Source organism: Ochlerotatus camptorhynchus, unplaced genomic scaffold (assembly GCF_037179485.1).
Source record: "Ochlerotatus camptorhynchus isolate MF236.1 unplaced genomic scaffold, CSIRO-AGI_Acam_v1.1 ptg000112l, whole genome shotgun sequence".
Taxonomy (NCBI): Eukaryota; Metazoa; Arthropoda; class Insecta; order Diptera; family Culicidae; genus Ochlerotatus; species Ochlerotatus camptorhynchus.
In genome coordinates, this window is record NW_027040602.1 from 1,792,602 (window position 1) to 1,807,766 (window position 15,165).

General features: G+C 41.3%; 1 protein-coding gene across 1 annotated transcript; it reads right to left on the minus strand.

Moving 5' to 3' along the window:
* Positions 1-13,717: 13,717 nt before the first annotated feature.
* On the minus strand, positions 13,718-14,823 carry LOC135699551 (general odorant-binding protein 67-like). Its single transcript, XM_065219827.1, has 4 exons — positions 14,800-14,823; positions 14,265-14,441; positions 13,915-14,181; positions 13,718-13,851 (listed from the first exon to the last, which is right to left on the minus strand). The coding sequence occupies exons 1-4, from the start codon at positions 14,821-14,823 to the stop codon at positions 13,735-13,737; spliced, it is 585 nt and encodes a 194-aa protein (XP_065075899.1). The 3' UTR covers positions 13,718-13,734.
* Between the last annotated feature and the right edge of the window lie 342 nt (positions 14,824-15,165).

Sequence of the window (15,165 nt, forward strand, 5' to 3'; positions counted from 1 at the left end):
ATTTTTTACCAGAATGTCCGCGGATTAGCGATCTTCGTTTGGCATTATCATCTTGTGACTATGACGTCATTGCGCTGACCGAAACGTGGCTTGGCAGCGACATATTAAACTCTGAATTCTCGTCCGACTATGTGATTTATCGTCTCGATCGGAATCCAGCCACATCTCAACTGCTACGTGGTGGAGGCGTACTGACCGGTGTCAAAAAGCATTTACGTTCCAGTAGTTAATGTCAATTGTTTAGAGCAAGTGGCCGTGTGTGTTTCGTTGCCAATGCAGTCGGTCTACATATGTTGCGTCTACTTAAGGTCTAACTCGAACTGCGCCATGTTCTCCAATCATGCATCTTGTGTTCAAGAATTGTGTGAGCTTGCTGAAACTATAATAACTATGGGAGACTATAATCTGCCTAGACTATCATGGCAATTTGATGCCGACATGAATTCTTACATCCCGACCAACGCTTCATCTGAACAAGAAATCGCTTTGACCCAGTCGATCCTTGCATGTGGATTACAGCAGGTTCAGGATGTACGTAACGTAAACGAGAGATTACTTGACCTGGATTTCGTTAGTGATACTGACAGAATCGAACTTTTCGAATCGCCCTGTGGAATTTTAAAACTCGACGCTCATCACAAATCTTTTATCATCAAATTTGAATACCTTCGTAATACTGACGACGTTGGGCTGGACCGCTGTTATTACGATTTCAACTTCTGCAATGAACCCCTTAGCAACGCCCGGATAGGCTCGATAGACTGGACGATGCTTTTGACTGATTGTGACGTTGACGATGCTGTTTTCCGGTTTTATGGTGCCATTTTCGATATCATCCACAAATATACTCCTATTCGACGACATTGCCTCCGTGTTCACTACAATCAACCATGGCGGACCACGGAACTTAGGAACCTCCGAAACAGGTTACGGAAAGCAAGGAAACGTCTTTTCAAACAACGGACTGAGGAAAACAGGCGAATACTTCACGACTTGGAGGAGCACTACACCAGCCGGTTGAACACAGTTTTCCATGAATATGTATGGCGCATTGCGGGAATGGGAGGTTTGGAAACTTGATTTAGAATCGTTTTTTGCCGCCCATCGTATTGAATCTCAGCGCGACAAGCGAGCCCACTTGGCATATTTGGGAAAGCCAGGGTTGCAACAACTGCTCCGTCATCTACCGGGAGTTGACCAAGTACCGCACGTTTCTGTGGATCCTCCTTTCTATGATGTGGCGATTAAATGTCTCGATGGGTATTTCGAACCTTTCCGTCGCAAGACCTATGAGCGCCATTTGTTCCACCAAATCGTACAAGGTAAAGACGAACATTTTGCCGATTTCATAATGCGTCTGCGCAAACAAATCGCTAGATATAACTACCAGCCATCGGCAGATCGTATAGCTCAAGGGTGTTTTTCGGAGGACTTGCGTATTGAGCTTCTCGAAAGGGATCGTACTCTGGAAGAAATTGTTGCATTGGGAACTAGCATGGCTGAATCCTGTGATCAGTCAAGGAAGTTCCATAACCATCCAAAACCTGAATACCATGATATTAATGCTATTTTGGATCGAAACCAGATCAACCAACGGCAAAATGTTGGATTCAAACCGCGATTTCCAAAACGAGTTGGACGTGACCTGTCATCGAATAATCGGTTTATATGCTACAGTTGCGGACGACGTGGGCATGTACAAGGTAGTAGTGACCAGCGTTGCCGGGTAATTTTTAAGAAAATCTGTTCAAGTTAGAATATAAAATCTGGAAAAATCTGGAATGCTCAGAAACATCCGAATACGTAAAAATCCTATTTTAAAATATTGTTACTACAGTTGAAAACTGGAATAACCCACCACTGAAAATTGATTTTTCTCTAGATTTATACGTTATACATAGTATCGGAAGTAGTACGCATTATAGCGTATCATTGTGCGATTCAAGCGCACTTCTTCCGACGCTATGTATGACGTTTAGAAAAAGAGTAAAATCGTTTTTTGCTAGTGGGTTATTTCAGTTTTAAACTGTAGCGACAATAATGCTATTGAAATCAAATTGATGTACCATAACCAGGCATGTAAAATCATTTGCATTCATTTCATACATTCATTAACATTCATTTGCCTCTAACTTTTGTTATCAACAGCATTTCGCAAAATGATGTATAGAGCTTTTGTAGGTTTTGTTATTAGCTACAACTTTTGCTCATAACTCAACTCTGTATCTTTTATGCATCACGAACTAGAGCAGACAGAACTTGTTACTGTTTTTCAGTGAATGTAAAATACATTCACTGAAAAACAGTAGTGGCTTCTCTTCGCTCTTGTTCGTCATGCATCAGAGATACGGATTTGACTTGTTAACAAAAGTTGTAGCTAATAACAGTACCTATAAAAGCTACATACATCATTTTGTGGAATGCTGTTGATGACAAAAGTTAGAGGCAAATGAATGTAAATGAATGTATGAAATGAATGCAAATGATTGTCCATGCCTGACCATAGCCATAAAAAAGCTAGGAAAATTATTTTCACAATGCGTCCAAAAAGTTTGAATACCCGTACAGAGTTAAGCCTTATGTAAAAAATACTTAATATTTTTAAATGTTGTTTTTACTGTAACCTATAAAGAGTCGGACCTTTCAATTAGAGTCGGATCCTTGCGATAAATGCAAGAATGACAACTGTAAAAAAACGAATACCCTCATTTTATCTGTCAAATTTACATAGCGAATCAAAACAAACATAGTGTAGTACTAGAATTTTGACTAGAATGGGGTAGGTTAAACGATTTGCTTGGGACCAATAGGCTAGTCAAGTAGTGAGCCAATTTTAAATCGTTAGTTTCCAACCGGTGGTAATGCGACATGCACTAAATTAAGCACACGGGATATACTACAATAGATCAAATTACTGGTCGCAGTGGTGTTAGGTCCTGAACAAATCTAATCCTTACTTCGTGGCACGCACACAATTAACCTAAACTACGGGTAACTCCGCTAACCACATAACCACTACTTCAACATAATCATGATTAATCCACGATGCCAAAAAAAAACAATTTACTATTAAACTCAAATGGAAGTCCCAGATCATGGAAATGTTTGCTAATCTGAATTTCCTTGGAACTCTTCATCCTAAAATTTCATCATACTTATGAGTTCACTAACATTAATTTCCATATTTTTCAATAACATTCTAGGCGTTCTCTTGAATATCTTTAAAAATGTCTTAGAAATCACTCTTCAATTCTATAATTCCCTCAAACTGGCAATAATTCCCAGTATTCATTATTCTTCACGAAATTCACTTGGAATATTCTGCATAAATTCCTTGGTACACCCTTCTTTGAGCTTCTTCTCTTAGAATTCATTTTAAATTCGTCAACATTTGATTATATAATGAGAGAGAGAAGGATTAGTATTTTCCTTTTAATTCCACTACTTTATTTGCTTATCCTTGACAGATACGTGTATTTCGTCTACAATGTGCAGACTTCTTCAGTGTCTTGTACTAATACTCGACTATATAATAGTACAAGACACTGAAGAAGTCTGCACATTGTAGACGAAATACGCGTATCTGTCAAGGATAAGCAAATAAAGTAGTGGAATTAAATGGAAAATACTAATCCTTCTCTCTCTCATTATACAGGTATTCCACTAAGACGCCCACATTCATCAGGATTTGATTATAATTAATCACGAAATTTCATACAAACATTCGTTAGAATTCCATTAAAATTATCTTAACGATTCCCTTATGGATTTTCTTCGCCATACCCATTATATTATTCCCAGATTTCCTTACAAATGCTCTATTCGCTTCCTCCACACAATCTCCTCTCTATGCAATTATCATCTCAGATGGAACTCTACTCAGAATCAGGCTTGCTGAAACTCCTCAAACTCATTGGAGGTTTTAAAACACTCTTGTCCTGCGAGTTTAGCCAGCCCTCACCTCGAGTGAATATGGAAGAAGTAAACAAAAACTCCTCGAGAGAGAGAGAGAGAGAGAGGGAGAGTGGACTACAGCGAGAGGATGATTTGACGTGAGGTGCGCTTTTCAAGACGGCGGATGATTTTTTTGATAGACGCAAGTAGCTCAGAGTTCATCCTGAGTGAGAGCAAAAGCGTGTGATAGAAAACATGAACATGAATGGCAGCAAACCTCACTCTCATTTTATCCCCCTTCGCTCACAAGCTCTGAAGCTCAGTTGAATGATTTGGCAGTAGGCATTCTACTCATCAGAAAAATGCTAGGCTCGGCTCATTTCAAACTCGCGAGTGAGGCTCCATCAAGCCTGCTCCTTTGAATTCAGAAGGAATTCACCTCACACTTCCTAAAGGCAATCCAGAATTCTAAAGTAATTGAAAATTCTAAGGTTACTCAGAATCCTATGATACTATAAAAGTGCTGGGAATGATCAAATGCCTTTTAAATTCTCCTTTAAAAATCTTATTAATTATCCTCAAAAATCGCACCAACATACTTCAAAGTGCCAGGCTTGGTGTCAGGATCCCGAAAATTTGTCAAGATTCTAAAGCCAGGCTTTTTCGTTTTAAGCTCTAAACAATTTTTTGATTGCTCTAAGTTTCAACATTTTACAAATGTCTCCATGCCTCGAAATACTGAAATTTGTTGCGATCTTGGAGCTTATCAAATTTTCATGATTTTTTGATGAACTAACAAAAATAATTAAAATGCTTTAAATTTTTGTTGTTAATAATTAGTTTCGATTGTAAATTAAGTTAAAAATAAAATGTACGAACATTTGCTCGAAAAATCTGGTTCATAATTCCAAACGTTATTGCCGTTTTCTTACACCAATTTTTTAATATGGTAAATCTTTGCAAATTTTTATTTCTGACAGATGTGATGATCATTTCAATCTTCAGTGGCTCAAATTTCAGCTCCCACAAAACATAAAACAATGATCATGATATATCACTTTTGCAGCAAACATGGTGTAACAATTCCATGTACGATGCTGCAATAGTGTACAATGGAAACAGTGATGTTTTTGGAAAAATAAACGGTAAATCAATATTAGTGATATTGTTAATGCAACATATTTTAAAAATCTGGGAAAATCTGGGAAAATCTGGTACATATTTTAAAAATCTGGAAATAAACGTGATGTGTCTGTGTGTCTGGCAAGACGACTGAAAATCTGGAAAATCCAGATAAATCTGGAATACTGGCAACGCTGATCTGGACGATGTGGTTGTTCACGGTAGATCAAGGGAAGAGCACGACAAAAGGCTACAAAGATTATCTGAATACGATGTTCTTCTCAACAAAAAAAAAGTGCGTATATGTTGTCGATACTTTGGAATTTTTAGGACACGAGCTCTCCGTCAATGGGGTGCGTCCCACCGAGAACAGGATCGCAGCCATTCAAAAATTTCGAGAACCACAGAATGTGTCAGAGCTGCGAAGTTTTTTGGGGCTGGCTTGTTACGTTGGTCGTTTCGTACCAGATCTGGCATCCCGAACAGCCTGCTTAAGGGAGCTTCTTCGTGCTGATGTACCATTTAAATGGACAACGAAGGAAAGCTCAGCATTCAAAGCAGTGAAAGAAGAGATCGGCAAGATAGAGTACTTAGGATTTTTCAACCCCAAAGATCTCACCAAACTTATCACAGAGGCTAGCCCTACAGGACTAGGAGCAGTTTTACTGCAGCAGAACTCTCATGCGCATATTAGAGTCATTGCATATGCTAGTAAGGCTTTGACGGATTTAGAGAGAAAATACTTTCAAACGGAGTGAGAAGCTCTGGCACTGGTATGGGGAGTTGACAAATTTAAGTTGTATTTACAAGGCACGCGATTCACATTACTGACGGATTGTAAGGCGTTAAAGTTCCTGTTCAGTCTGAAGTCCAAACCGTGTGCCAGAATAGAGCGGTGGGTCCTAAGATTACAGGCTTACAAATACGACATCGAGCACATTCCAGGAGCACTTAACATTGCTGACGCACTATCTCGACTGTCAATGGCAACTTTATCACGAGAATCATTTGATGAGTCGGTGGAGGGTTACATTCACAGTATTGTCGAGAACGCAGTACCGATAGCAATATCCTTCGTCGAATTAGTTGAAGAAAATAACAAGGATGAAACAATCCAAAAAACCTTGCGAGCACTCCATATCAAATATGGATTTTCAAACGAATACAAACCGTTCGTAATCGAGCTTTGTGAGGCCGAAGGACTTTTATTGCGGGGCAACCGTTTAGTTATACCAAGGACGTTACGCGATCGTGTGCTAACATTGGTCCATGAAGCACATCCTGGAATAGCAGCAATGAAGCGTAGGCTGAGACAGAAGGTTTGGTGTTGATAATGATTGATAAGCATGCGGAAGAGTAAGTAAAGCGTTGCAAGCAATGTATTTTGGTATCATCTCTTGGACCTCCTGAACCACTTCGAAGAACCAAAATGCCAGAGAAGTCCTGGAACGAGATCGCCATTGATTTTATGGGACCACTGCCTTCGGGGCATAATCTTCTAGTAATGGTTGATTATTTCAGCAGATTTACAGAAGTAGTCGTCATGAAACAGATAACTGCCAAACGAACTTTACAAGTTTTACATGAAACCTTTTGCAGATTTGGTGTTCCTGAGTCTATTAAGTCAGACAATGGACCTCAGTTTGTGAGCGGGGAATTGAGCTCTTACTGCAGAGAATATGGTATTGAATTGCGTCATACAACACCGTACTGGCCACAAGCAAATGGCGAAGTGGAGCGCGCCAATAAAACAATACTAAAACACCTGAAGATCAGTCAGGACTCAAACAGCCAAGATTGGATCTGGGATTTGCGGACATTCTTATTAATGTACAATTCAACACCACATGCACCAACCGGAGTTGCGCCTTCTATGCTGATGTTTGGACGGGTTCTGCGGGACAAGTTGCCCACATTTCAGGAAAATACAGTAAGTTTGGATAAGGAAGAAATTCGTGACGGAGACTGGACCCGGAAACTGGAAAGCTCAAAATACAGTGACAACCGTCGAAATGCCAAACTATCTAATTTAAAGGAAGGAGATGTAGCTGTGACTAAAAGAATGGTGAAGGAAAATAAACTGTCCACCACTTTTACGCCGGAAGAATTCAAAATTACTGAAATATCAGGACCAGATGCAACTCTTCATTCTACACAATCGGATCGCGTCATTCATCGAAATAACAGTCACCTAAAACCAATTGAAATGTATCCAATTCCGAATGTAGAGGTGATGCAATCATCAGGCGGCACTTTCCAAAATGGACAACCTATGGATCCTGAGAACACGTTAGTGAGCGTTGAGAAAGAGCAGCAAAGGAATAGATTGCCGGAGCGACCATCCTGTACTGTACGGAAGCCAGGTTATTTGAAAGAGTATGTAGTGAAAGCAGTTCAAGTCGATAAAGAGTAGGAGGGGTGTTGGGTCACCCTATCAGAATAGGCCCTTTATGACGGAAGCAATAAACGAGGGAATTGGCAACCGTGCAGAGAGAGTGAGAATAAGACAGAGAGTTGAGGAGACGAGTCAGTCGGTGAAGTTAGCGCGTGTAAAAGGTGGAAATATATATATATATATATTGGATTTTCAACAAATCAGTGTCTTAATATTCGATCCGTAAGTCGGAATCCTACAGTTGGCACCAGGACGTTGATCAACCGCTCCTTACATGGAGAACAGACGCCGTTTTGAGCCGCATCTCCATGGTGAACAGACGCTCGGAGACTGCACTCTCCGGAGAGAGGAGTCCCCCCCCCCCTTCCCTATCAGCATACGACCAAGGTCCCACCGGGCTTGGTTACTCGATCTTCCCTATGGTTACTCGTACCGCAGCCGGCACCGCGGGGAGGTAGGGATAGGAGTTACTGGACAAGAGGCTAAGGACCGCTAGTGGAGTCTATTTTTTACCTGCAGATACGCGAGGTATCAATGGTACGCATTGTCCAGCCGTTTACCATCCATACAACCTCTTACTTTTGTTTTCATTAAAATGTCGCTATGGGGAAAAAATCGTGACATCTATAATTTCATAGACATTTACCAGCTCTGGGTGGGATAGTGAATTTACACAGTTCGAAAAAGTTGTGTAAATTTCTGTTACTATCATGCAAGTTTACAGTTGAGACTTGGAATATTAATATCATTTGCCTCAATGTCAGTGGGCAAATATCATTTACATCGTAAAGGGACCACTGATATTCTTAGTTCTGACTCATTGTTTTCTTATACATGCCAGCTATTCGAGAACCGATCTTAAGAAAACTCATCAGTAATATTAAAACAATGCAACGGTTATTCAAAAAAATAATTTATTGAGATTGTGGTGCAAGAGTACGGGCCTCGCCTATTTATGCTACGTTAGAGTCAGTACCTGGAGTCGGCCCTGGATCGAACTGTCAGACGAGGTAGATCTATGAGGTTCTGGTGTGTGCAGCAGAAGTGGAATAAAAACTATGTTGTTTGATTTAACAGTAAAACTGTGTTAATTATTTATTATACAATTGAGAGCATTACATTGGCGACGAGAAATAACAACAGGTAACAATTGTAGTAGAGTGCTTATTCCAAATTTTTCAGCATTTAGAAGACAATTGAAACAACATCACTAATGGTGATACGATGAAATTTTTTTTTTTCATTTAGCTACGCCAAAAGATTGTTATCGGGTTATAACGATAGTTGCTGGACAGCGAAATAACACCGCAGAGGCTGACAAAAGAAAAAACAAAAAACACCGCATTAGCGGACACAGAAAAACCGCAGAGGCGAACATAGGAAAAGGCCGCAGAGGCAGACACGTTACTGATTGCATGACGTGGAAATCTATAACGGTTGCTTTAAAGCAGTAAATTTTCCGTCGTAAGAAAAGACAAAGGTCGTTCCTTCCCAAACAACAGCTGCCAGAGAGCAATTTGCAAGTAGGTATGGGTTAACATATGAGTACTTTAATGTACATAACCTAAGAATTGGTACGTTTATTTTAGGGAAACGTTCGACGATGGAGAAGTGGGATATTCCCCAATTTAAGTTTAAATCATTCCCTCGCAATCTCATTCGAAATAAATGGATCAAATACAAGAGAAATCTTGATTACATTATCGCGGCAACGGGAGAAACAGACCGCACACGAATTAAGAATATATTTTTGGCAAAAGCTGGACCAGACCTGCAAGAGGTCTTCGCTTCCATTCCCGCTGCAGATGTACAGGAAAACAAGGACAAAAGTGTTGATCTATTTGTGGTAGCAATAAGCAAGCTGGGTGATTATTTTTCGCCGAAGCAACACGAGACATTTGAACGGAACACCTTTTGGACACTGAAGCCAGAGTCGGAGGAAACTTTAGGAAAGTTCATGTTACGATGTCAAGACCAAGCTGCTAGGTGCAACTTTGGTAGCAATGCAGAGGAAAATCGTGCCATCAGTGTAATTGACAAGGTAATTCTATACGCACCGAGTGATCTTAAAGAACAGCTGCTTCAAAAGGATGTTCTGAAACTGGACGACGTTACTAAAATTGTCAGCTCGTACGAGTCGCAGGCGCAATCGATTTACCTTCCGGGAACAAGTTTCTCCAGTGAGCCGGATTTCACATCGACGTCGAGTGTCAACAAGATCAAACAATGGTCGAATAAAGAATGGATACGATGTGGCCGTAGTGGCCATTCTGCGAATGATCCTGCTTTTCCCGCGTGGTCCAAGGAATGTATCAAATGCAAAAACATCGGTCATTTTGCTGCTCAATGCCGATCTCTCTCTACAGGGAAACGCAAGCGGTTTCCAAAGCAAGAATCGCGGTGGTCAAATAAACGTTTCAAGTCGTACCAAGTTAACGAGATCGAAGCATCAGGTGACAAGGAAGGTAAAAATTTTTTGTTCAGCATTAGTGATGGAGGTGAGCTGATTCGGATCAAGTTCGGCGGAGTAGTCTTACAGGTACTCGTGGACTCTGGATGTAAGAAAAACATTGTTGACGAACAATCTTGGAAGTGCATCAAAGTGAATGGAGCAAAGATATGGAACCAAACAAAGAACTGCAATGAGGTATTTCTGTCGTATGGAGAAAATGCGAAGCCGTTAACACTTTTGGAAAAGTTTGACACAACTGTATCAATAGATGACACTGGTAGGATTCTCGACATGGTCGCTACATTTTATTTAGTCAAAGGCGGTCAGCAGTGCCTACTAGGTCGAGTCACAGCTACAGACTTCGAGCACTCACGGGGTTAAAGTAGTGAACACAACAGGAACTCAGCCATTTCCTAAGATCAAGGGTATTCAGGTAAAGATACCGATAGACGAATCTGTATCACCAGTATGTCAACAACCTAGGCGGTCTCCCATCGCACTCATGACGAAAGTTGAAGATAAATTGAATTCGCTTCTGGTTCGGGATATAATAGAGCGTGTTGAAGGTGGCTGTTCTTGGGTCTCTCCGTTGGTTACAGTGGTTAAAGACAACGGGGATCTTCGCTTATGCGTGGTAAGCGCAGAGCAAACGCAGCAATTTTGCGGGAACGACACATTATTCCAACAATAGAGGATTTTTTTACCAAGATTAACGTCTGCAAAGTGGTTCAGCCGGCTCGATGTCAAAGAAGCGTTTCATCAGGTTGAGCTTGATAGCGAAAGTCGGTACATAACCACATTCATAACTCACGTGGGCCTCTTTCGATACAAGCGTCTTATGTACGGCGTAGCTTGTGCCCCAGAGCTATTTCAAAGAATCCTTGAGCAAATTCTGAGTTCCTATAGCAAGAATGTGGTTAACTTCATTGATGACATTCTAATTTTTGCCAACACGGAACAAGAACACGACGAAGTGCTCAAAGCAGTATTGTCTACGTTGAATGAATATGGAATACTGTTGAATCAGAGTAAATGCGTGTTCAAGGTTTCTGAATTGGAATTTTTAGGACATGTCATATCTTGTGACGGCATCTACCCTTCGAACAGTAAAGTTGAATCCCTCCAAAGATTTCGAGCACCTACAACTTCGGAGGAAGTCCGGAGTTTCCTTGGCTTGGTGACGTACATCGGTCGGTTTCTGCCAAACCTAGCAACGATTACCGCTCCACTACGAGAGTTAGCTCACTCTGGGGTTAAATTTACCTGGGGCAAAGGCCAACAGGTATCTTCCGCAAAGCTTAAAGAGATGATAGAGAACGTACAACACTTGCGATTCTTTGACAACATGTTGCGGACAAGGGTTATCGCTGATGCTCACCTGTGGCTCTCGGAGCAGTTCTTATACAATTTGAAGGATCCACCGACGATGATCCTCGACCAATTGCTTATGCCAGCAAAAGTCTGACAATCACAGAGAAACGCTATTGTCAGACGGAAAAAGAAGCTCTGGCGCTGGTCTGGGCCGTGGAGCGTTTTTCCGTCTATCTTCTGGGACGCAAGTTTGAGCTGGAAACGGACCACAAACCCTTAGAGGCGATTTTCAAACCCACCTCTAGACCATGTGCGTGGATTGAACGGTGGGTGCTTAGGCTCCAGTCATTTTCGTTTATAGTCAAATATCGGAAAGGCACTAGTAATGTGGCAGATCCAATATCACGATTGGTTGAGGAACAACCACCGGAAGAGTTTGACCCTGAAAGCAAATTTATGGTGCTAGCGGTTCTGAAATCAGCGGCAATTGACGTGCAGCAGCTTGAAGAGATGTCCAGCACAGACGCGACTTTGGAGGCCGTAAAGCAGTGCTTACGCACCGGAAACTGGGATGCAAAACAAGCATAGTCATTTGCTCCTTTCAAGAACGAATTGGGGTTCGTCGGAGACCTGGTAGTCAGGGGAAACAAGCTGGTTGTTCCGGAATGCTTGCGATCACGAATGCTAGACCTGGCTCATGAGGGCCACCCGGGCGAATCGGTGATGAAACGACGATTGCGTGACCGAGTTTGGTGGCCCGGGATGGACCGTGATGCAGAGAAAAAGGTTAAATCATGTGAAGGGTTGGTTTTTTGAGTATGCCCAATAGACCGGAGCCGATGTGTCGGTGCGTGATGCCTCCCAAGCCGTGGATTGAGGTGGCTTTAGACTTTCTCGGACCTATGCCGTGTGGAACGTACTTACTTGTAATTGTCGACTACTTTAGTCGTTACAAGGAGGTGGAGACGATGACCAAAATAACCAAACCGTAGAAAGACTTGACAGAATATTTAGTCGACTCGGTTACCCACAAACAATCACCTTAGATAATGCGAAACAGTTTGTTGGAACTGAGTTGGATGAGTACAGCAAAATGAAAGGAATCACTCTCAGACACTCAACCCCTTATTGGCCCTAGGAAAACGGGTTGGTAGAGCGTCAAAACCGCTCTCTACTGAAGCGCCTACAGATCAGCCACGCACTCGGCAGAGACTGGCGACGGGATCTTCGTGAATATTTGCTGATGTACTACACTACGCCACATTCGATCACGGGTAAAACTCCAACGGAGTTGCTATACGGAAGAACGATCAGATCTAAAATACCTGCTCTGGATGATATCGAAACAACACCGGCTAGTAATGAAGTTCGTGACAGGGATCGAGTATTGAAAGACAAAGGGAAACACTCAGAAGACCTCCGACGCCGTGCTAGGAAATCATCACTCACCACAGGCGATACAGTGCTGATGCAGAACCTTTTACCAGGTAATAAGTTATCAACGACGTTCAATCCAAGAGAGTGTATGTTGTGATGCACCGTTCGGGACCGTGTGTTACAATTTAAGATCCAGCGACAAGAAAATCGTATGATAAGAACGTGGTCCACCTGAAAAAAGGTGTCTGAGAATGCGACAGATACGATTCCAGCAACTGAGGAAAACAACAACCAAGAACACAATGAACTTCCGGAGTCTACCAATTCAGAAGATGTATCCTACGGGTTTGACCTCGGGTTGAATCAAAACGAAGAGCCCAAATCGGTTCCCTCACCACGACAACGACGTACCACGAAGAAGCCTGCAAAATTTGTAGATTACTTACCATAATATTCAGTTCTGGAAAAAAGGGGAGATGTGGTGCCCGAGTACGGGCCTCGCCTATTTATGCTACGTTAGAGTCAGTACCTGGAGTCGGCCCTGGATCGAACTGTCAGACGAGGTAGATCTATGAGGTTCTGGTGTGTGCAGAAGAAGTGGAATAAAAACTATGTTGTTTGATTAAACAGTAAAACTGTGTTAATTATTTATTATACAATTGAGAGCATTACAGAGATAAAAGAAAGATGTTCAACTGTTCCCTTGGGATATTCATAGGGATAGTTATGTCAAAGCCGTACCGCCTGATATCATGCTTATTACGAATATCAGTGTCGCAAGTTAAATTCAGTGCAAGACCAATATCTAACGTCAATTGACATTGTTGACAGCACGCAGCACTGTATGTAACCATCCATCTTTGTAAGCAACGTATCCTACTTTTAAAATGCCAGTAAAATTCTGATTGTTTCTGTGTTAGTAGCTACGCAGTAAAGGAGCATTTTTCCAAGGTTAAAGGAGCATTTCATTGTTTTGATATTACGTTTCCCAAGGACAAGATGAAACTACTGTATACTTGACTTCGATAGTTTTGAACTTTGTTTTTTTTTTAAATTATTTGATTCGTATGCTACTTAGCATTAGTTGCAATATTAGAAACTTTATTAAACTGCCAATAAGATATTCATCATTTTTACTCTAGAATTTATTCATTATAGATTCCAGCAGATATGTCTCACCTTTTCACCCCTTTAGTCCTTTAATTCCGATCATGATTGAATAATAAGAGCAACCCATAGTCATTTTCTGTTTGAGCTGCTCACATCCATCCGCTGCCGTCCAGATTCCCTTTGGACATTGCTAAAAATATAAAGATGCATGAAAAAGGGTAAAACTGTACACCATCATCCTCAAAACGGGTACCTCAAACAGTTTCTGTTTCACGCAATTCATGTACGCTTGCGGAATGAAACTGCATCCTGCTCTGCCCGGAGTAACCGGAACAGGCTTCACACTGTAAGCCGGATTACTCATCACGTAACTGTGGCACTCCTCCACGGTACCATTGAGCAACGGTCCAAAATTCTTATCAACCCCGATGTTTTTAGCCAGCACTTGTTTCACCTGGTCCGGAATCAGCTTCCCATCCACGAACATACCGGTAGTCGAGAATAGACACTCGATTACGCACTACGTTGGATTCAATAAAAAAAAAAACCGTGTTAGATACAAAGTCCTAGTTGAAAACATTCACGTCATCAGGCAGCACGTACAGATCCTTCATAGGCTTGTATGCCTGGTGGTAGACGGGGACTCAATGGTTTGAACTCCACGTCACATTTGGTATTGATCTCTCGGTCGACGAAGCGCGGAAGTAGACAGCAATCGTTGGCGTTCACTTTGTTGCCCTGGAAACAAGCCACGTCGTCTGGTGGAGGCTGTGAGTTGATCTAAAAAAAAAAAAGATGGTCAAATCAGTTTTAGGGCGTTTCAAGTATCCTCAAGCGGCATTACAGCTAATATCGAAACATAAAATATAAAAAAGCACGCTTCCTTCATTTCGGTTTATAGCGCCTGTAGTAGACCAACGTGCCTATCGTTACTTTTATAGCCCAGCAAATTAACTGTGAAGGTGAAAACAGTGGAATACTAGCATGGTTGATTTTCGTAACAGATGTCGCTAGTAAACAAAAGTTACGGCATTTTATTTTGTGTGCAGAAGCAAGTTTTGGTTTTCAAGAAAATTTTAAACCTTTTTGACAAAAAAAAAATATGTGGTACACTTAATAGCTTTAATTTTTACCAAACTGCAGCTGAATTCGGGGCATACATTTCATCTTTCTCTTTGATGAAATTTATGCCTGGGATTCAGCTGCTGGCCTAGCAAATATTTTTTTTTTCTGTTTTCGCTTTTAAACTTGATATTTTTGCAAAAATGTTTAAATCTTCATACATCATTTTTTTCAATAACTTGAACCCCATAGGAAGGTGGCGCCATGGGCAGTAGTTGTGAGATCAAAACTGAAAGCTAACATTAATCCATTGAAATGACTTGCATTTTTACGATCTACTGTGTGAACTTTTGTGATTAGAATCTTTGTTGCACGCACCGATTCCGAAATTAATAGTTTTTGGAGAGGTATTGCGCATTTCGCACCAAAGTAGACCTCTGAG

Coding starts and splice junctions, on each gene's coding strand:
- LOC135699551 (XM_065219827.1), bottom strand. CDS start 14,823: ATGTATGCCCCGAATTCAGCTGCA. Junction 14,442..14,799: donor ATGCCCCGAATTCAGCTGCA/GTTTGGTAAAAA, acceptor TTTTTTTTTTAG/ATCAACTCACAGCCTCCACC. Junction 13,852..13,914: donor TGAAACAGAAACTGTTTGAG/GTACCCGTTTTG, acceptor TTATATTTTTAG/CAATGTCCAAAGGGAATCTG.